Source organism: Stomoxys calcitrans, chromosome 4 (assembly GCF_963082655.1).
Source record: "Stomoxys calcitrans chromosome 4, idStoCalc2.1, whole genome shotgun sequence".
In the NCBI taxonomy this organism is placed as follows: domain Eukaryota; kingdom Metazoa; phylum Arthropoda; class Insecta; order Diptera; family Muscidae; genus Stomoxys; species Stomoxys calcitrans.
The window spans coordinates 91,441,827-91,464,858 of NC_081555.1; the positions used below are offsets into that span (position 1 = coordinate 91,441,827).

Genomic DNA, 23,032 nt, shown 5'->3' on the forward strand with positions numbered 1-23,032 from the left:
GTTGATGGTCATGAGAGGATACGTCGTACAAAATTTCAGGCATATCGGATAATAATTGCGACCTCTAGGGGTCAAGAAGTCAAGATCCCAAATCGGTTTATATGGCAGCTATATCAGGTTATGAACCGATTTGAACCTTATTTGACACAGTTGTTGAAAGTAAAAATTAAATACGTCATGCAAAATTTCAGCCAAATCGGATAGGAATTGCGCCCTCTAGAAGCTCAAGAAGTCAAATCCCCAGATCTGTTTATATGACAGCTATATCAGGTTATGGACCGATTTGAACCATACTTGGCACTGTTGTTGGATATCATAACAAAACACGTCGCGCAAAATTTCATTTCAATCGGATAAGAATTGCGCACTCTAGAGGCTCAAGAAGTCAAGACCCAAGATCGGTTTATATGGCAGCTATATCAGGTTATGGACCGATTTGAACCATACTTGGCACAGTTGTTGTATATCGTAACAAAACACGTCGTGCAAAGTTTCATTCTGATCGGATAAGAATTGCGCACGCTAGAGGCTCAAGAAGTCAAGACCCAAGATCGGTTTATATGACAGCTATATCAGGTTATGGACCGATTTGAACTATACTTGGCACAGTTGTTGGATATCATAGCAAAACACGTCATGCAAAATTTCGTCCCAATCGGATAAGAATTGCGCACTCTAGAGGCTCAAGAAGTCAAGACCCAAGATCGGTTTATATGGCAGCTATATCAAAACATGAACCGATATGGCCCATTTACAATACCAACCGACCTACACTAATAAGAAGTATTTGTGCAAAATTTCAAGCGGCTAGCTTTACTCCTTCGGAAGTTAGCGTGCTTTCGGCAGACAGACGGACGGACGGACGGACAGACGGACGGACATGGCTAGATCGACATAAAATGTCACGACGATCAAGAATATATATACTTTATGGGGTCTCAGACGAATAATTCGAGTAGTTACAAACAGAATGACGAAATTAGTATACCCCCCATCTTATGGTGGAGGGTATAAAAAAACACAAAATGAAGAATTATTTTGTCATTTAAAATAAAACGCACACCTCGATAATGCGAAGACAAACAAAATTGTTGACGATTTTGATAGAATAAAGTCTCTTTGTCGAACGAACATTGTTCCCAATTTGCGATTGACACAAATGTTTGCATTTACCACCATCGCATACGGGGGATCTCTATTTTCACTTGTTTTGTTTATTTAGGCAAAATACTCTTTTTCCGTTTTAAATATTTCATATTTTTTGCGTTTTTGGTAAAATGCCATTTGAAGATGATTTGAAGAAAACAAACCAAAAAAAAAAGAAGAACAGAGAAGACTCGATCGATGACAAGAATAGGCGACTGAACCACGAGTGAAATACAGTCACTCGTCCATTCAATTCACATGACGACGAAGAATATATGATGATGGGCGGTGATGACGATGCAAATGCGGATGGTGGGGAATCCCCTGGCCATAAAATATATCTAAGTTAAAAATGAAAAACAAATGCAAAAGTTTTGTTAGAAACGGCGAAAAAAAAACACGAAATTGGGCCGAACGCAAAAAAGCACCGTCATTTCCCATAGGCAACACAGATATCAACCTTCTTCTCAATAGACCGCTTCAGTTTCCAAAACATTGTCAATGAGTGCATAAATATTTTAAAAAAAGGAAATTTTCATAAAATAAATTAAACCAACTCAACTCCAAATTGCTACAAAATTATTGGTGTAAAATATTTCCTTCCGTTCTAACGGTTACAATTGCAAACAATTTCCATTTTCAAATGATTTATTAAAGAAGTGTTTTTTGTTTTTAAATCATTGTTTATTTTTTTTCTTCTCATTTCTTATAGAAAGTGCAGTTCAATTTGGGTTAATGACATATGAGAAATTAACCTTGAAAAGTGAAAAAAAGTATAAGAAGAATTTGAAAAAATTTCCCTGTGTTAATATTTTGAACGTAAATTTTTTCGGGAATTTAATATACGAACCAAGAGCACAAGTAAACATCTTTATTGAAGAATCAAACGTTCAAGGCTATACATTGTGTAAATTAGATAACTAAAATAAAAAAAACGAAATCAGCCAAGGATAAAAATGCAAAGAATTAAAACCATGTTAAATGAACGCCTCCAGGTGGAGAGCAGAGTGCAACAGTTGAAGGCCTTTCCAAAAAATACATCCTTTCAAAGTGCTGTGGCCGCTCTAGTCTCTGTGGGATTATTATCATGGTAAGTCTTTATTGCTTTAAATACAAATTTATACAAAAATTTATTTTTTATAAGGAAATTACAACCATATTTAAAAAAAAAATAATTATTTGTATTAGAATTTAAAAATTACTGGCAAGCCTTAACTTTTTTGTTGAAAATTCAATTTCAAAAAGAATTTTTTTTCATAGAAATTTTTGTCGAAATTTTATTATTATAGAAAATGTTGTCGAATTTTTGGTTATAGAATATTTTGTCGAAATTTTGTTTTGACAGAAAACCTGTCAAAATTTCTTGTGGAGCATTGGATCAAAAAAAAATTTTTTATTGGATATTTCATCTATTTTTTTTATCTAAGATTTCGTCAAAAACTTTGTTTTATATTGATTTTTGAAGAACATTTTAATGAAATTTTATAGAAAATCTTATAACCATTTTAAACTTGTCAGATTACCGGGGCCGCTCCGCTGCGCCTTCTTTAACTCTCTAACATCTTTTTAGGTTGGGGACACTTCTCCCTGAATGTGAATATCGAATTTGTGCCACTGTAGCCTATGTTCGCCTATGACGCTGAACGCCTGCGTTCGTAGCCTGGCGAGAACATCGGGCGAAATTTTAAGCGGTGCTTATCCCTTCTTAATGCTGGCGACAATTACGAGTTCCCATCCCATGCATGGTCATGTAAAAAATTCTCCCCAAATGGCACGCCGTTGGCATTCGGCTTAAAAAAAAGTCCCTTGTTATTGATAAAATCAACTTGAATCGGAAAGCACTCATTGATGTGTGAGAAGTCTGCCCCTGCTCGGTTCCTGGGCAAATTTCTTCTTTACTCCCAAATGCCTTTCTTTTACGTCCTATATTACCGTATTGGTAATTTTTTCCTGTTTAGAGGGTTTTTCGTGGATGGTTACTTGGTCATTACTTTAAAAAAAAATTTGATATGAGCCCTATAGTGGCATGATCGGTAAATAAGTTGTGTTTAAGGGTGGGGTGGACCCCAAGGTCTTTGTTCCGAAAATGATGATCAATTTCCCAAAAATCAATCAATTTCCACCCCCAAATAGTTTTTATATAATGGGGTGGGGCGGCTCCCCAAACACATGCCTCTATATTGTTGTGATTGGTCCATATATCCATTTGGTGGCTTTTGGTCGGCCATCGCGACCCCGATCTCAACAATAGAAACCATATTTTGTTTTTTTGGTGACTGTGAGAGTGCAAATAAATTTCGAACGAATCAAAATTAGGGTAATGAGAAGTGCTTTTTAGTGGAGAAATTTCGACTAAAATATAGATATCAAATTCGTGCTCCACTTCCAAATTCCTTTAATTTGAGCCCCATATTGCCGTGGACGGTAAGTATGAACCGTTTGGAGGGTGTTTTGGGACTACCCCAGGCCACCGGCACTTTGCCCTGAAAATATATATCAAATTGGTTCTTTATTTCCAAATACCATTGATTTGAGCTCCATATCTCAATGAGCTCCATAGCTCAATGAAGTTCAGTTTAGGGGGTGCTTTAGGGAGTGCCCTTAAATACTTGGCTCCAAAATTGGAAATCGTTTTCTACTCTCAAATATATATCATTTGAGTCCCATATTTGCATAATGGAGCAATTAACCTATTTAACGTATTTTTAGGAGGAAAAGCGCCACCTAGACTTGAACCCCAATTTTAATGTCATATTCGTAATCTACTCCCAAATATCTTTCATTTCAATCTCATATGGCCATTTGGGGGTTCGGCGACCTTCCATTACTTGGACCTAATTTTTTATGCCATATTTGTAGTTGAACCCCTACACTTCGATCTGATTTTGGATGCCAGATTCGTAATCTACTCCCGAATACCTTTCATTTAAGCCCCATATTGATATGGACTTTCAATTTGTCTGCTGCTCTTAGAAGTTTTGGGGTAAGGGCGACTTCCTGGGTACATGGACCCAATTTTTATATCATATTCGTATTCTACTCTTCTATACCTTTCATTTGATATCCATATTATCCTTATGGGCCCACTTTTGATTTTGGGTGGTGTTTTTGGGGGAAGGGTCCACCCCCTTCCGAAATTATAGAGCCTATTTCTTCTTACTGACTTTATTCGTAATCTACCCCCGAATACCTCTCATTTGAGTCCCATATTGTCACGCTCCTGCAAAAAACCCTATTTTAGAGTGTTTTGGGGTTTAGGGCGGCCCCCAGTTACTTGATATCAGATTCGTGGTCTACTCCCAAATACCTTTCATTTTAGGCCCATATTTCCATAGTCGGTAAACATGACCGTTTTGGGGAATGGGCGGCCACTCAGTGACTTGGTCTCGAAAATATATATCAGTTTCGTGTTCTACACTAAAATACCTCTTATTTGAGCCCCATATTGCAATGGTCAGCAAATATGACCTGTTTGGGTGGTGTTATGGGGAGTGGGTGGCCCCATAGACACTTTTTCCCGAATATTGATATATGATTCGTGCTTTACTTCCAAAGACCTTTTATTTGAGCCCCATATTGGTCGTAAATTTGTCCTCTTTGGAGGATGTTTTTGGGGAGGGGCGGCACCCTAAACACTTGGTCCCACATTTGGATATCAGATTTGTATTTTACATTCAAATACCTATTATTTAAGCCCCATATTGCCATGGTCAGTAAATAAGTCCTGTTTGGGGTGTGTTTTGGGCAAGGGGTGGACCCCCTGAAACCAGATTTGTATTTTACATTCAAATACCTATTATTTAAGCCCCATATTGCCATGGTCAGTAAATAAGTCCTGTTTGGGGGGTGTTTTGGGCAAGGGGTGGACCCCCTGAAACCTGGCCCCACATTTGGATATCAGATTCGTATTCGACTTGCAAATACCTTCCATTTGAGTCCCATATTGCCATGGTCGGTAAATATGTCCGATTTAGGGGTGTTTTTGGGCTAGGGTGGTCCCCAAACCTCTTGGTCCTAAAATTTGATATCGGATAAAAGTTCTACTCTTAAATACCTTTCATTTGAGTCCTATATTGCCGTGATTGGTCTATATATATTTTTGGTAGGTTTTGGGGGTGGGGCGGCCACCCTAGGTACCCCATCCGCTATTTTGGATACCAAATTTTTTGTTTTTAAGTTATTATAAGAGATCACACAAAATTTCGCTTAAATCGCACCACCCATCTTCGAGATCTGGCTATTTTTGAAAATAAGGGTAAGGGGGAGGGTCCGTCCCCTTTCAGATATATAAAAAAAATTTAGTACCCTATTTTCATAGCGGTCGAACGCGTAGAGCTAGCCGCTTGAATTTTTGCACAGATACTTTATTTTGATGTAGGTCGTTGGGGATTGCAAATGGGCCATATCGGTTCAGATTTAGATATAGCTCCATTATAAACCGATCTCCCGATTTGACTTCTTGAGCCTCTGGAAGCCGCAATTTTTTTCCGATTTGGCTGATATTTTGTACATAGTGTTCTATTTTGACTTCCAACAACTGTGCCAAGTACGGTTTAAATCTGTGTATAGCCTGATATAGATCCCATATAAACCGATTTCCTGATTTGACTACTTGAGCCCCTGGAAGCCGCAATTTTCATCCGAGCCGCCATTTTTATCCGATTTGGTTGAAATTTTGCATATAGTGTTCCGTTATGACTCTCAATAACTGCGCCAAGTTTTTTTTTCACGTAACCAACACGCAGGGGATGTCCCCTATATATGCAGTGCATTGCGTGGGCAATTAGGAAAGTTAAGGGTTGGAGGGAGGAAAGAGGGAAAAGTGTTTATTTATATTTGTCTTTAATTTCTGAACGTCAATGTCGGTGGGAAAGACATTAGCCGAAAGTCGATTCCACACACAAATAAATTTTCTCGATAATGCATGGTTCGTTCGACTGGCCAATCAATTACAAACGGATGTGAGTTCCTGGCAAGTCTTGTATTCCTGGTGAACATCCTAACGTCAGGGATAAGAAGACGAATATCCCTGGAACACACACCATGAAAATGACCAACACAACGCTACCCACATTCCGACGATGTTCAAGAGAAGCAATAGAGTTGGATACCCTATTGTCTCCAATCAACACCATAGCTCTCCGTTGAACCCGATCAAGTAGCTCCAAGGATGATTTTGGAGCTCCTGTCCATATATGAGAGTTATATTCCCTCCTCGGCCTGATGTAGGTAGTATAGATATTGAAAAGATCAGAAGGGGTGAAATATTTCTTGCACCGCTTAAGAAAGCCCAAACACTTGAATGCTTCTTGCGACACTTCGAATACGTGTTTTGACCAACGGACATCACATTGTATCTTCATGCCCAGAACATCAAGAGCATCAGACTGTTCAATACCTATACCGTCGATAGATATCGACGATTGAAGTGGGTCAGTGAATCGCTTGTGAGACAAGAAGCAGCACTGCGTCTTCTGTGCGTTAAAGTTTACACTGTTCATTCTACCCCACTCGGAAATGGCCAACAAATCCTGGGAGAGCGTCTCATTCATAATGCACCACCTGTCCACAATTTCTTGAGGACTGGGCCTATGGTCGACTGAATATGAATGACACACACTACTTTCATCGGCAAATGAGTAGACTGAATTCGTAGTTTGACCCAATAGATCGTCAATGAAAATAAGAAAAAGGGAAGGGGAAAGGACAGAGCCTTGTGGCACACCTGCGTTCAATGTATACTCATCTGATCAGAACTCATCCACAACAACTCGTATAGTGCGATCCCTAAGAAAGCTCGATATAAATCGAACGACGTTATTAACAAAAGTCCAATTAGGTCTATTCGGTCTATAACTAGATATAGTTCCCATATTTTAGCAGAATCCATGGTGGTGGTTTCCCCCGAACTTAGCACGCTTTTACTTGTTTTTATAGACAACAAGCCAACCGGCCCATTAATACTTTTTATTTGGTCGGTAAATGAGTTCTGTTGTAGGGGAGTTATGTGGTGGGAAAATTTTGCTCTGCCCATGAACATTTCATTAAGGAACAGGGAATACGTCTCTCATATCAATGAGTGCAGTCCGATTAATGTTTAAACTCAATGAAAGGGCCTCCATATTTATGCTGATTACGATTGGCGTGGCGCATAACGACATCACTTGGAAGAGAAGTTTTAACATGGTAGGATACCTCACAAATGTAAGGGGATAAGCACCGCTGAAAATATTTCTGGTGTTCACGCCAGGATTTCAGCGTACCTCTGTGCCACGGTGGCCTCGCCATGTACACATCTAACATTAAACTAGATTCATGGATGTAAGATTTTAGTGGTGATTTTTTGGTGGTGTGTTCCCAAGATTCGGCTCGGCCAACATTGCAAATTTTTATTTGTTTTAATTTCGTCAAACATTGCTTTTAATGAAACATTGTCCACCCTTTCTTTTTCATCCTGTTCCACATTCCAAACATGCACCTTCTGCGTTCACAGCACAAGTAACCACTTGGTGAGCGAATCTTGACTACAACCTCTACAACTACAACCTTTGCTGACCTCTAGCCAAAATCTTTTTACAACCTGTTACAGCGTCGATGATGATCTGCCACAGCTTACTTGATGGTCGCTTTTAAACCAATATTTTAGGTTTGTGATTAAAACCAGCACGATTTCCATTAACGTTCCTGGTTTCATGGCCAAAACGTCTGAGAATTTTTCATAGATTACGATTTTGACAACCGCAAAAATAGGTTAAAGTGTATATTATTTATTTTAAATTTAGATTTTTTTGCTATACTTTTTCAAAATACATACTTTTTAATAATATGTTGTCCTAAATATTTTTTTTATTGTACAGCGCCATTGTTGTTATTGACCAACAATATTCATTGTTGTCGCGCCCCGTGCATTATATGGCTCATGCGACAATTGGTCATTGGCCTGAATTTGTTTTCTGCTTTTACTGATGTTGTTGTTGTCTTATTTATAGCTATATCTCTTTAAAAAAGTGAGTGAAATTTAAATGAGACATTCATGTTTGTCCTAGAATATGATGAAGTATTGTTGTGATGAAATTCCATGTATTCGCCAATGTTGTCTGTTGGACATACAAACCTTCAATTTATCCAAATTTGCTTATTGCGTTGTGAACTTGGCTAAAATTAAACGATGAGGAATATGTTATTGCGAATTTTGTTAAAATACAAAAAAGGATCAACTTTTTTTTTTTGGTTCGAGTCATTCATGCGAAAAATAAATTAAAACGAAAATAATAAGCAAATAAATGTAATTTTAACAACAAGACAAGAGAAATATTGTATCTCGAAATGCGTAGATATGGTTCAAATGGTACGATGCTGCGGAATACAGTTATAGTAGATAAACCCCATTAAGTGATACTACCAATTCAAGTAAATTCAAATGTTGCGAGATTTTTGAGGCTATGCAGGCTTCGGTATCAATAAGAAAACATTTACTTCAGAACTTAAAAATCTGCCAAAAGCTCTATACCAAAGGTACACAATCAATTCTGGACAAAAACAAGTACAATCTTCCTAAGTTCGGCCATGCTGAATCTTATATAACCTACACCATAGATCGTATTTGTCAAGTTCTTTGCCCTATATCTCTTTAAAGGCAAACAAAGGATAATGGATAAGAACTGCTATGCTAATGAAGCTGTATCCGGTTATGGAATATTTTGCGCCATACTTGACTTGGATTTGGTAAACCATAGTAGATGTCAATTTGTGAAACTTCAACCAAATTGGATAAAAATTGTGTCCTATAGAGGCCCATGAAGTTAAATCGGGAGATCAGGAACTGTATCAAGTTAAAGGCGGATTCTGTCCATATTTGGACTGAAGGTCGTAGAAGAAGTCGTTGTGCAAATTATAGTCAAATCAGAAAAGAACTGCGACCTCTAGCAGGCCCTATAGGGGCCCATGAAGTTAAATCGGGTGATCAGGGACTATCAATTTAAAGGCGAATTCAGTCCATATTTGGACTCAAGGTCGTAGAAGAAGTCGTTGTGCAAATTATAGTCAAATCAGAAAAGAGCTATATCAGGTTTTAAACCAATTCAGACCATATTTATTAAAGTTAAAATTGAACTCCAGGAGTATAATCGGAAGATCGGTTTATATGAGAGCTATATCAGATTTTGGAGCGATTCTGACCATACTTGGCACATCAGTAGAATGTCATAGAAAGTCATAGTACAAAATTTCATTCAAATCTTATAAAAAATTGCGTTCTTTAGAGTCTCAAGAAGTATAATCGGAAGATTGGTATGTTTATATGAGAGCTATATCAAAACATGATCCGATATGGCCCATTTACAATCTCAATCGATCTACACAAATAGGGGTTATACATGTACTATTCTTGATAGCCATGACATTTTAAGTCCATGTATCTATGTCCGTCCGTCTGTTTACAACCTAACCTAACCTATCATTGAGCTTAAATTTGAATCGGACAGCACTCTTTGATATGTGAAAAGTTTGCCTCTGCTTCTTAATGAAATTATCATGGGCAAATTTGCAGATGCAAAAGCAGACATGACATGTTGTTTCAACAAACATAGGGTTGCTGTTTTAACAAATATTTCTGTTAGCTATTACAACTAACAAAATCTGCTATTTCAACAACAAATTCTGGTATAATAATGAACACATATTACTGCTGAACATGCAAAAAAAAAAAATAACACTGCTTTGAGGGCGAATATATATTTGAATGGAATTTCGCATAAAGTAGTTTACTCTTCCAGTTTACTTTATTTAGTTTTTAGCTGTGTTTTACGCTATTTTCGTTTATTTTATTTTACTTTATTTTATTTTATCGCGTTATGGTTATTCAACCATATTCCAGCTTGAAATCATATTCAATGCTTCTATTCAAAGAATAGTAGTAGCAAAGAACTTATAAAAGTTAGCTAAGTGCTTGGTGTTTTCAAAACACTTTGAATGGCATGGTGAATCGTGATTTCTGATACGCCATGTATCTTCATCAACATCTTTGTCAAATTGATTAAGGTGCTCTACATATCCAACGATTGTTGAGTACGGAGTAGAGCACGCTTTTGTTTCGAAACAGGACTCAATAAGTCCTCTAAATCTCTTTAGCGCAGTAAGAGAGAAGAAGCCTAACTTTCCACAAAGCGATACAAACTAATAATCAATACTAAGAAAAACCCAAACTAAAATAACAGCTAAAATAATATTACTAATATTTTTTTGTTGTGCACTTGAACATTAATTTTATTTCTTTTTGGAACTTGTGGTAGCTATAGCCTACCTTGAGCTTTTTTCAAATGTATGTTTCGAGCCTTCACTCGCTCGCTAACAGTATAATTATATCGATTTATGGTCGGATACACAAACACTTTGTTTACTTTGAGGTGTTTGAATTTGCCAACAATAGCCGGTTGTGATTTTCGAGTAAAATATTACGTAATCACACTATTATGCATCCATGCACGAACACCATCATTTCCAGTTTGATAGATATACCAGTGTGAACTTGGTAACACTTCTTGTTAGCTATCCTGTAGTATTTTTTTTTGTGATATACCTACAACTTTTGTCGCAAACTTTGTATATGTGGTCATAAGCATTAACCTATCTTGCATTTTTTATTTTAACTTTTTGACCTAAATTGTCGCTGTATATACACATTTTCTTTTATTTTAAGAAATCATCTATTTTTCTTTTTTTAAAGCCTAAAGTGTAGGCAACCATTAAAGAAAAAAAACAACAAATATTGTGAAATCTGAGGTACTTCTGTCTCATCATCATCATCATCACAACATTTCAACAGAGTTGAAATAGTCACACATACACATGCATAGTTGCATAGATATCGCAATATGTGGAACAAACCAAAAGAGGACCAAGTAAAAATACACTTTGTGAGGGTGGCAAAAAAACATGAAAAAGAACATAAAAAGGCTGACACGCAATGATGAAAATCTTACTAATTATGGTGAAAAATATTTGTGCTAAACGATGTGACATAGGGCGCAACATGATTTAAGTGCTTACACGGAAACATTTGTGCGCATAAGGTGATGTTTAATTTTTTTTTATTTGTGATCCTCATCACTGACACCGTGCCAGTGAGCATTTTTTGTCAGTGCTAAGGCCAATTCAATTTAATGGAAAGTCAGACAATGTGTAAGAAAACAGTAAGTAAGCTTTTGGTAAAGCCATGCTGACTGCAAATCCTAGCGCAAGCTATCTTTTTTTGCATATAAAAACGCTCTCGATATATGGAATTTTCTCTGAACATTAAAAGGATTACAATAAACATAGTTACTTTCAATAATACTACGTTTATGGCTACTTACTTGCTTAACATACTTTAAATGGCTATGACAGAACATTTGTTCCATTAGCCGAACGTAGAATAGCGTTCCAATCGCCTCGATCTTCTGCGCTCATTCTAAAATCTCTGACACCAAGTTTCGAAGTGTCTCCCACCACTTGATCTTGCCAGCATGCTTTTGGTCTTCCTGGTTTGCGTGTACTACCTTCCAGACTTCTTTGCTGGAGCTTCTTCATCTATTCTGATAACATGACCTAGCCAATGCAGCCGTTGTATTTTGATGCGTGTAACTATCCTATAGTCGTCATACAGATCATACAGCTCGTGGTTCATCTGTCGCCTATATTCTCCATTAATGCAAACTGGTCCAAATATTTTACGAAGAATCTTTCTCTCAGATACTCTACTACGTTTATCACATTCGTGATAAAAGTATTTTGTTTGCCGTAAAAATTGCCCAATCGGCAGATCGGTCTATAGATATAGTCCGATATAGCTCATCTTCATACTTTACCTGCCTATGGACAAAAAAGAATCTGTGCCAAGTTTCACTATATCTATTTCTAAAGACGTGTTGCGTGATTTCAACAGACCGACGGACGGACGTGGCTAGGACGTCTCAGATTTTTACGACGATCATATATACTTTATAGGGTCGGAAATGGTTTTTTCGATGTGTTGCAAACGAAATGACAAAATGAATATTCCCCCATCCTTCGATGGTGGGTATAAAAATACTATCTCATATTGTAAGGATTAACTGTCTTTTGTATAATTAGATCGTATGATGTCATCATTTATAGAAAATTTTCATTTCATTGACTTTTGCCTACATTATTTTTATCAAATAATGATTGATTAATAATTACATATTTCATTGATAAGTCACAAACAAGCCATTTTATCAATATAAAAATATTTATATGTACATATATATATATAATGCGGCAACCCTACAGCATGATGCTGAAAAGTAATAATGAATGTAGGCCTTGCCATGCTGCATCGAAAAGGAAAAACAAATTCGAGGGCTTGCCATTATTGACATACGATTTGTAATCAAATTAGAATACAACTAGCTTAGTATGTATGTATATATGTACAGGCGCACTGTACACAGTACACAATAATAAACATTGAAATTAATCGCTTAATTACTACAATTCTCTTTGAACATAACATACCACATGTGCTGGTTGAATGGGCTACGCGATAGTATGAAAAAATAAATTCTCACACACTTTGCAACACTAGACCAGACGACTCAGCAGAGACCCCTGCAGACGACCATGTGTGCGAGTAGGAACAATTGTTTATGTAGATTAGATGCGATGCGATGTGATGTGATATGACAAGTATGTGTGATGCAAATAACAATCCATCAAAACAAAAAAACAAATAAAAACTGACAAACACAAATCGCCCACTCACTCACGCAAGTGAGTCGGCCGGTTCTCTTCTCTCGCCAAATTTAATTAACTACTCAACAACAACAAATTGCATTACCTTTACCATTTAAGTAACGGCACTGTGATAACAACAATAGACATAGTTCTAGCTACGTCATTTTATAATACAAAGACAGCTCTTTAAATTTAAGGATAGTTAGCAAATGCATGCATGCTCTCCCCGTATACATAATTGTATTTCCGCGCCCCTATCGTTGGATTTTCGCAATACAACATGTTGTGAATTTAAGATTTTTAAAACAATTTGTTTATTTATTTGTCAAAATTATATATGAATGTGCATACATCTATAATTGTTTAAACATTGCTGGGAAAATAGGGGCTATTTATGGAATAAAGGGGTTCCCAGGGAAGTTACAATCACTTGTTGAATTCAATTATCCATGGCCACACGGAATCCATGGCATTCACATACATACACCCATTATGGCAATAACACAAAATTGAAATAAATTTTATTATTTAAATGTAGGCACGCTCCATTGATCAGAATAAATCAACATGAAAGCATTTTCTCTCCTAAAAGAGATGAATGGAATGGGCTTGGGGGGAGAGGTAGGTTGGATTTTGTTGTATCGACAATCATTGGTTGTTTGAGTTCTATGCCATACACAAAACCAGTGTTGCCACTGTAAAATATTTTTTTAACAATGTGTGTAAAGTACACAGTGGCCGGTAAAATTTGATTTAAAATCCCGTTTACATTGCTCTGTAAATCCGGATTTAAGGCTCGATCATCTGTTTTCCCTTTATAAAATCAGACCCTTTATGACGAGAGCCTTAAGTCCGGATTAAATAAGCAGTGTAAACGGGATTTTAGACGAGAACATATGTGATGAGTTAACGAATTCAAACGCATCCTACTTTGGAAGAAACAAAGCTAGCAAGCTGAGAGAAATTGATCCATATTTAGATTCAACATGGCGATAATCCTACCTTCCGATTTGATTTTTTGAGCCCCAGCTAGTCTTGGGGTTTGCTAAAATGTTGCACATACCGTTCTGCTATGACTTTCAGCAAGCGTGCCAAACATGCTCAACCTCATAAAAAGGGTGATTTTTTAGCTTTTATCTTTTCGGCAATACGTTCAGTTTGGTCTATAAGTAATTTAACAATGAATCGTTTTACAAACGAATAACGCTTGCGAATTATTATATTTTTTTATCAAAATACATGCTTTGCTAAGAAAGTTCATCGCGCGCTTCCCCCATTGAGGGACGAAGCTCATTTTTGGCTCAATGGGTATGTAAATGAGCTGAATTGTCGAATTTGGAGTGAAGATCAGTCAGAAGCATTGCAAGAGCTGTATAATACAGTGCAAGGCACTTGTTATCGCCTTCGATTGCATGATATCGACAACTTTTTACCCCGTCCTACTTAGCATTGGCGAATATTCATTTTGTCATTCCGTTTGCAACACATCGAAATATCCGTTTTCGATCATATAAAATATATATATATATATATATATATATATATATATATATATATATTCCTGATCGTCGTAAAAATCAAAGACAATCTAGCCATGTCCTTCCGTCTGTTTGTTGAAATAACGCTACAGTCTATAAAAAATAGAGATATTGAGCTGAAATTTTGCCCAGTTTATTTTTTTGTCCATAGGCAAGTTAAGTTCGAAAATGGGCTATACCGTCCTATATCTTGATATAGCCCCCATATAGACCGATCCGCCGATTTAAGATCTTAGGCCCATAAAAGCCACATTTATTATTCGATTTTGCTGAAATTTGGGATTGTAAGTAGTGTTAGTCCCTTTAACATCATTCTTCAATTTGGCCCCGATCGGTCTAGATTTGGATATAGCTGTCAGATCGATTTTAGGTCTTGGGCCCATAAAAGGCGCATTTAATGTTCAATTTCGCCGAAATTTGGGAGAGTGAGTTGTGTTAGGCCCCTTGACATATTTTTGCAATTTGGCTCAGATCGGTCCAGATTTGGATATAGTTCCTATATGGACCGATCTCTCGATTTAAAGTTTTGGGCACATAAAAGGCGCATTAATTGTTCGATGTCGCCGAAATTTAGGACAGTGAGATGTGTTAGGCCCTTTGACACCCTTCTTTAATTTGGCTCAGATCGATCGAGATTTGGATATAGCTGCCATATACATCGATCTCTCGATTTAAGGTTTTGGGCCCATAAAAGGTGCATTTATAATCCGATTCGTTGAAATTTGACACAGTGACTTATGTTATGCTTTTCGACATCTGTGCCGTGTATGCTTCAGATCGGTCTTAATTTGGATATAGTTACCAGGAAGACCAATATTTTGTTCTACAAAATTGAACAATGCCCTGTACTTATTTGACCACTCAATGTCCGTGTCAAATTTGTTCGAAATCGGACCATATTTCGATATAGGTGCTTACTTACTTTAACTGGCTATGACAGAATATTTGTTCCACTAGCCGAACGTAGAATAGCTTTTCCAAGCGCCTCGATCTTCTGCGCTCATTCTAAAATCGCTGACACCTAGTTTCCAGGTATCTCCCACCATTTGATCTTTCCCAATCCCATGGCAGCCGGTTGTATGCACCGGATTAACCCGATGAATTCCTTCATCGGCAAGGGCTGCCGCCTCAGTGTACCACACACTGCTACTATAACAACAACAACTTGATCTTTCCATCGGGCTTTTGGTCTTCCCGGTTTGTGTGTACCACCGTGTTTGCCTTCAAAAGACTTCTATGTCGGAGCTTCTTCATCCATTCTGACAACATGACCTAGCCAACGCAGCCGTTGTATTTTGATGCTTGTAACTATGCTATCGTGGTCATACATCTCGTGGTTCATACGACGCCTATATTCTCCATTTTCGCAAGCTGGTCCATATATTTTACGAAGAATCTTTCTCTCAAATACTCCAAGCACTGCCTCATTTGCTTTCATAAGTACCCATGCTTCAGAACCATATAACAACACGGGTAGGAGGTGAGAGGTGGCCTTGTTTCTAAACTGCTTACTTAGTCCAAAGTAGCATCTATTTGCCAGTATTATTCTTCGCTTTATCTCAAAACTGGTGTCATTCGTTTCAGTTACGGCGGTGCCGAGGTAGATAAAGTTCCTGACTATTTCCTGACATTTTCTTTATCTTCTCGGTTGTACAAGGCGTTTTGGGAGTTAAAACCATCCATTTCTAACATCCATTTACTGCCAGACCCATTTTCACTGACTCTCTTTCGACTCTTTCAAAGGCTGATGACGATGTTGTCGTCATAGGCGAGTAGCATATGTTCTCTTGTGATTAATGTGCCATATCTATTCACATCTGCATCTCGTATAATCTTCACCAACAGGATATTAAAGAGATCACACGATAGGCTGTCTCTTGTCTGAAACCTCGTTTGGTATTAAATGGTTCGGAGAGATTCTTTGCTATTCTTACTGAGGAACGCGTATCAGCAAGTGTCATCCTGCAGAATCATAGTCGAGTCGATAAAGAAGCTATGGGGGCATAAATTATGCATTTTTCACCGGAATTTGACGAAAGTTGGTTAACACATATAGCCAAGGTGGTGGGTATTCAAAGTTCGGCCCGGCCGAACTTAACGCCTTTTTATTGTTTACATCTTCAAAAATTCTATATCTGTGCTTTCGCGTGACACACATTCTTAGTGAGTTTTGCAGTCAGTAATATTATGACGCATATTTTGTCCAAGAAATCAATTTTAATATACAAATATAAATACAAATAAAGAAATTTTGGTTGTCCACTTATGGAAATCCATTCAAAATTGTTTGGGGTTGCTTTGGGGGAAATTCAGCTGAAAGTGGTTATATTTGGGGACAAAGAATTCGAAATTTGAGGACAAGGGACGGAAAAAACTGACACACTGCTGATATATTTTAAAAACCACAACAATCTAATACACTGTTGGATACTCTGTCTTCCATTTGCTGAGCTATATTCTCTCTTACATTGAATCTACTGATTTGCTCGTTGTCACTCTTAAGTATTAAAAAGTTGCAAGTTTTTTCTGAAGCAAAGAACTTTTTAAAACCAAATCATATTCTCAGATGTATGTGTATGTAATTCTTTTAAAAATAGAATAGAAATGTTGTGTAAAATTTGTAAAGCAAAAACAAAAACAAAATTGAAAACCCATTTTTCATTTGATCTTTATTTTTGTTTTGGCATTAAAAGTGAAAATCTGGCTATCTACGGAGTGAGAACAAAGAAATGTTTGGTTCTTGGTTGTTTTATTGTTATTGTTTTTGGTTCCAATTACCGTCTGCAGTGAGAAAAAATATGGTATAGATTCTGGGGTGGGATGTAGGCTAGATTTGGATAGTCATAGAAATAATTTTGGGAAACTGGAAACATTTTAAAGATCCCGATATTAAAATTTAGTTTTATTAGACAAAAAATAAAATTGGCCTAAATATATGATTTTTATATATATTTATTTAAATAAATATTATGTAAGTACGAATTATGTATTAAAAAAAATAATGAATTCCACAATTTGTTGGGAATGTATCTTCCAATAATGTTTATTGTTTTCTTTCAAAATGTATTAAATTTTTTGCATTCCAACTTATAAGACCTTGAAATTTTTACGTTCGCCATAAAATAGTCAATTTCAGTTTCTATGTTCTTTATAACGTTGAATCTGTTTTCTATTTTACTACTAACAATAATATTTTATTTATTCATTAGCACAATTCATGCTAATTTGGAAATGCGCAATTGCGTGCTATTTATTGTAGTTTTCCTTATTATGTTATTTGCAAACGGTTGATGGCTTGGACATTTCCCTAATTCAAACTTTACGGAAAAAGTTGCATCTCTACTTGAAGACAATAGAAAATACATAAACATTGCATAAAAAAAATTATCGGTAGGCATAGTTGAGGCATTTAATAAAGAGAAATTCTCGACTTCATTAGAAATAGCAACTCGATAATTTTGTCAATTATATCTTTGGCAATATCCAACATTTAAACGATGTAAATCTCTTTTAATGCGGATTTTACACGGCATAATAATAATGCTTGATCATAAGAAATGTGTTGGCGGAAACAAAATTTTTTTATATAGTAGCTATATAGTAGCTAAATCTAAAAATAAACCGATCTGAACCATAGACGACGCGGATGCCGAAAAGCCTAATACTGTCAATATGTCAAATTTCAGCGAAATCGGACAATAAATGCGCCTTTTATGGGCCCAAAACCTTAAATCGGTCTATATGGCAGCTATATTCAAATCTCGAACGATCTGGGTCAAATTGAAGAAGGATGTCGAAGAGCCTAACACAACTCACTATCCCAAATTTCAGCAAAGTAGGATAATAAATGTGGCTTTTATGGGCCTAAGACCCTAAATCGGCAGATAGGTCTATATGGGGGCTATATCAAGATATTGTCCGATATAGCCCAACTTCGAACTTAAAAAAGACAAAAAAAAAGAATCTGTGCAAAGTTTCAGCTCAATATCTCTATTTTTAAAGACTGCAGCGTGATTTCAACAGACAGACGGACGGACATGTCTAGATCGTCTTAGATTTTTACTTTGATCAAGAATATATATACTTTATAGGGTCGGAAATGGATATTTCGATGTGTTGCAAATGGAATGACAAAATGAATATACCCCATTCTTCGGTGGTGGTAATAGCAACTGTGAACGTTAAAAATAGCAACTCTGAATGTTGTACACATCGTGTGATGCGTACGAAAAATATAATATGACAAATGGATAATGGAATAATTATGCCACTTTTCGATAAAATGTATTTCATCGAACATATATACTTAAAAAATTACAATACATGTTAGAATACATGTCGATTAGAGCGCGCTTTATTCGTATTTGACGTACAAAAGACAAAACTCATGAATACAGAAAGTGGCAGCGAATACGACAAGTCTTATCGTGTAATAGCAGCTTTACCTGACAGATCTTGAATAACAAGATGTGTGCGTAATAAAATAAATAAAAAGATAGAAAGAATAAAAGTGACAGCTCTTATGACAAGTCTTATCGTATAATAGGAGCTTTACGTGGTAGATCATGAATAACGAGATGTGTGCGAAATCAAATAATGAGATAGAAAGAAAGAAAAGCATAAACAAGAACATATGGATACATCGTGTTTTCGAAAAAAACTGCAATTAATATGTACACACAATGAATGATCGTTTGATGTACAGTGTAAACTCCACATAAGAGAAAAAGCTGAATCTAATCAATTAGTTATTCATACACTGAAAAAAAAGATGGCCCAAAATTTAAGATTTTTCCTAATTTGTAGGATTTTAGCAATGAAAACGAGCCAACGAACCATAACTTTAAACTAAATATGCCACCTTTAGATTTCATATCTTATTTACTAACGGACAGGCGGAGATCCGGGCGATCACGGAATGCGTGAGGTGGTGCGGCACTAACGCGAGGATGTCGAGTGTGAACATCTTTGTGGATAGTAAAATTGCCATAAGGGCAATAACAATCAGGACGGTAAGGTAACGAACAATCTTGTAGTGTAAGAAGGAGATTAACGCCTTCTCTGAGGCAAAATCCGCATCGTTTGGGTGCAGGGCCATAAGGAGTAAGGGGAAATAAAAGGGCAGATGATTTGGCGGTGAAGGCCAGAGGACTGCCCGAAGCCTTCCGGGTCGATAGTCCAAGTTAAGGGAGTCGGCGACGAATGCTTATGCAACATTGTGGAACAGCGAAACGGTCGGTAGGACGGCGAAAATCCTATGGGGGATCCAGATCGTGAGAAGACGAGGCTATTACTGAAAGGAGGTAAGAAGGAGGTCAGTATAGTTATTGGAGCATTTCCTTTGTCATTGTCCGTCTTTGGCGTCTAACAGATACCGGCGATTAGGTGGAGACACAATACCAGACATGAATCAACTTAGGGGTGTGGTATTGAAAATAATTAAGGATTTTGTAAGTAGCACGGAATTTCTAACTTCAAATTTTCTTCATAGAGTTTACTTTATAGTTTTTAGAGCGCTCAACAAGCCGATTACTGGCTTAGGTGTATGTCCAAAATGGCATGGAGCGGATTAATATCTGCACCCTCTTATAGTAAGGCTACATGTCCGTTGGTGTCTTTTGGCGTAAAGCTCTCTAACAGCTGAATCCATATTTCAAAGTAGATTTGTAGTCCACTTGTAAAACCCTCATTGTCATGATATGTGGTTTAAGGAAAAAGGATGACCCCAAACAATTTACGTCACATTTTTATGTCACATACGTTCTGACTCCATTTTACCACATGCCACTTTTGGTTGTTCAGTGGCAGGGCAATCCCTCACACAACCCCCTTCTGATATTGAAATATAAAGTGCACTATTTTCAAATTTGCCCATGAACATTTCATTAAGGAACTGGGGGAAACTTCTCACAAATCAAAGGGGGCTGTCCGATTAAATTTTAAGCTCAATTATAAGAGGCCTCCTTTTCATAGCCGAGTCCGAACGGCGTGCCGCAGAGCGACTTCTCTTTGGGGAGAAGTTTTTACATGCCAAAGTACTTCACTTTAAATGTCGCCAACATTAGGAGGAGATAACCACCACTGAAAAATGTTATGATGCTCCTGGCAGGATTCGAACCCAGGCGTTCAGCGTAATAAGTGGACATGCTAACCTCTGCGCTACGGTGACCTATTTTCATTACATGATCATTTTGAACTATCTGAATATTGCAAGTAAATCTAAGTTTATTCCTTTACTTGTTTTAACTCTTCGCCAACTATTTTATTCATAAAGTGCATAGTATGGCCATATATTGGGTTGCCCAAAAAGTAATTGTGGATTTTTTAAAAGAAAGTAAATTCATTTTTAATAAAACTTAGAATGAACTTTTATCAAATATATTTTTTTTACACTTTTTTTTCTAAAGCAAGCTAAAAGTAACAGCTGATAACTGACGGAAGAAAGAATGCAATTACAGAGTCACAAGCTGTGAAAAAATTTGTCAATGTCAATTAGTTATTTTGATTCCTTTTAATGTTTACCTCAATGTTTAAATAAGTGCGTTGCCAAAGTTGTATTTAACCGTTGTCAACATATTTAACTGCGAACGTTATTGTCCACAGCCGAAGGTTAAACTACTGATTGACCTCCATTCCAAAAGAACGCCAAGTAGGACCACACGCATTACACATGTTTTCCTCGCACATAGCAGTCACCTCTCGTACTCCCACCTATGGTTTGGCATTTACACAAGTAACGGATGCTTAAGTAAAAAGTTAATCAATTTGGTGTGTTTTTGCTTCTTCTTCTTTTTTTATTGGAAATTAATTCCTCATTTTTAGAAAATTTATTTTCATTTATATACTGCAGATCCCTATAAAAAATTTCTTTCGTTTGATGCCCATTTCATTAAAGCCGTTTGGCCGTATTATGTACCACAAACTCACTTTTATAAAACCCACCTGCTGCATATGACCTTTAGTTATAACATTTTTGCATTGTAATGCAGCCTCACAAAAGATATACAAGCAACAACATCAAAAATGCAAATTCTCGCACGCCAAAGCCTTAGGAAATTGGTTGACCTACATGCCAAGTAGGACCACGCACATAACACCCCCACAACACCCTCACCTAAATAGTGAAACTCTTTCTCTCGCACCTTTTGTTTCTCTTACTCTCACCACTAACACTCTCACTTATGGCTTTGCATTCACACTCATAACGAATGGCTTTGAAAAAACCAACAACAATTTGGTGTGTTTCTGGTTCCTCCTCCTTTAATGGATATCAATTCCTCATTTTCATAGTTTTTCCTTTAGGAAAATTAATTTTCTCATATATTCTGCACATCTCTCAACAAAATATCTTTCGATTGACACCAATTTCATTAAAATACATTCAGCCGTTTGGCCGTAATATGCATCACAAAATCGCCTTGTTAAAACCCTTGACCCTTTAATAACACATTTTATGCGATAACATCCCACAAATTGCAAAACTATTTTAAACTTCTTGTTTTAGTCATGTTTCTTTTTTTCACCATCACCCTGTATTGGCAAGTTCATTTCGTTTCGCTACAATTTTACTTCCTTCAACTTTTTAACCTAGTAAAAGACTTTCATGACTGGTTATCGCAATCTGAAACGGAAAAAGGGGCTTGTTTACATTGAATTGCCAATGAAGTTCTACTCGTAGTACAAGACCATTCCCATAATGAACTTGTTATCAGGTGGGTTTTGTTTTGATTTTTAAATGTTTTTTTATATAAGATCTGGGGGCGCTATAAAATGTAAAGCACTCTTATTTCAACAGGGCCTATAAAGCCGCTTTAATCAACCATTTGTTATTGAGACTACAAATCATGGTGCAAGTGTTTTTCTATTCAGTCTCTCCCCGTTTTACTTTTTCCATAAAGGCAGACATACTGACTTAGTCTCTTATCAATGACAAGTGAAAACTTTTATTTGCCTAAGCAGTTTTGCAATTCTCTTTGTCTGTATAGATAAAACCTAAAATATAAGTACGTAGTTGTACTAGATTATATATGTGTCTGAGTGTTTTACTCAGACGGTCAGTAGTTGAAAACTTGGACACTGACCCCATAAACCTTAAAAATAAGTTTAAATAAGTATACTTATTAAGTTACATACTAGGCTTAAATGTATGCCATGATGAATAAAAACATTTCTGAGAATTTGAAGGCAATAAATTTTGTATGAAATTTATTTGGCGTTGTTTAGAACTAGTATTTTTTTTGTACAAAATAATGCCAGAATATGTTGCACATTTGCTAAAGTATTCTAATACATTGAATAACATTTAATTTCATAAATATTTCAGTTCAATAAAATGAAAAAAAATTTAAATGCATTTTTAATAAAGCTTAGAATAAACTTTAATCAAATATACTTTTTTTACACTTTTTTTCTAAAGCAAGCTAAAAGTAACAGCTGATAACTGACAATTACTGAGTCACAAGCTGTGAACAAAATTGTCAACGCCGACTATATGAAAAATCCGCAATTACTTTTTGGGCAACCCAATAAAATATCTTTCAAAGTTAAATTTCATACAAAATTTACGAGAAATTATATTGTAACAGGCATTTGCCCAGGAATTCAGACAATTTTGT

The 23,032-nt window shown here is 36.5% G+C and overlaps 1 protein-coding gene across 3 annotated transcripts in view; it reads left to right on the plus strand.

The window, feature by feature from the left end:
* Positions 1-23,032, plus strand: part of LOC106095128 (uncharacterized) — a 72,089-nt gene that overhangs the window by 17,515 nt on the left and 31,542 nt on the right. For 2 of the 3 annotated variants that reach the window (XM_059366729.1, XM_059366731.1), the window contains exon 2: positions 1,859-2,236. In XM_059366729.1, coding sequence (XP_059222712.1) covers positions 2,103-2,236 — 134 coding nt within the window. In that variant the 5' untranslated portion in view covers positions 1,859-2,102. Of the gene's footprint in view, positions 1-1,626; positions 1,734-1,858; positions 2,237-23,032 lie in introns of those variants that run through there. The other variant, XM_059366730.1, reaches the window with a different exon arrangement.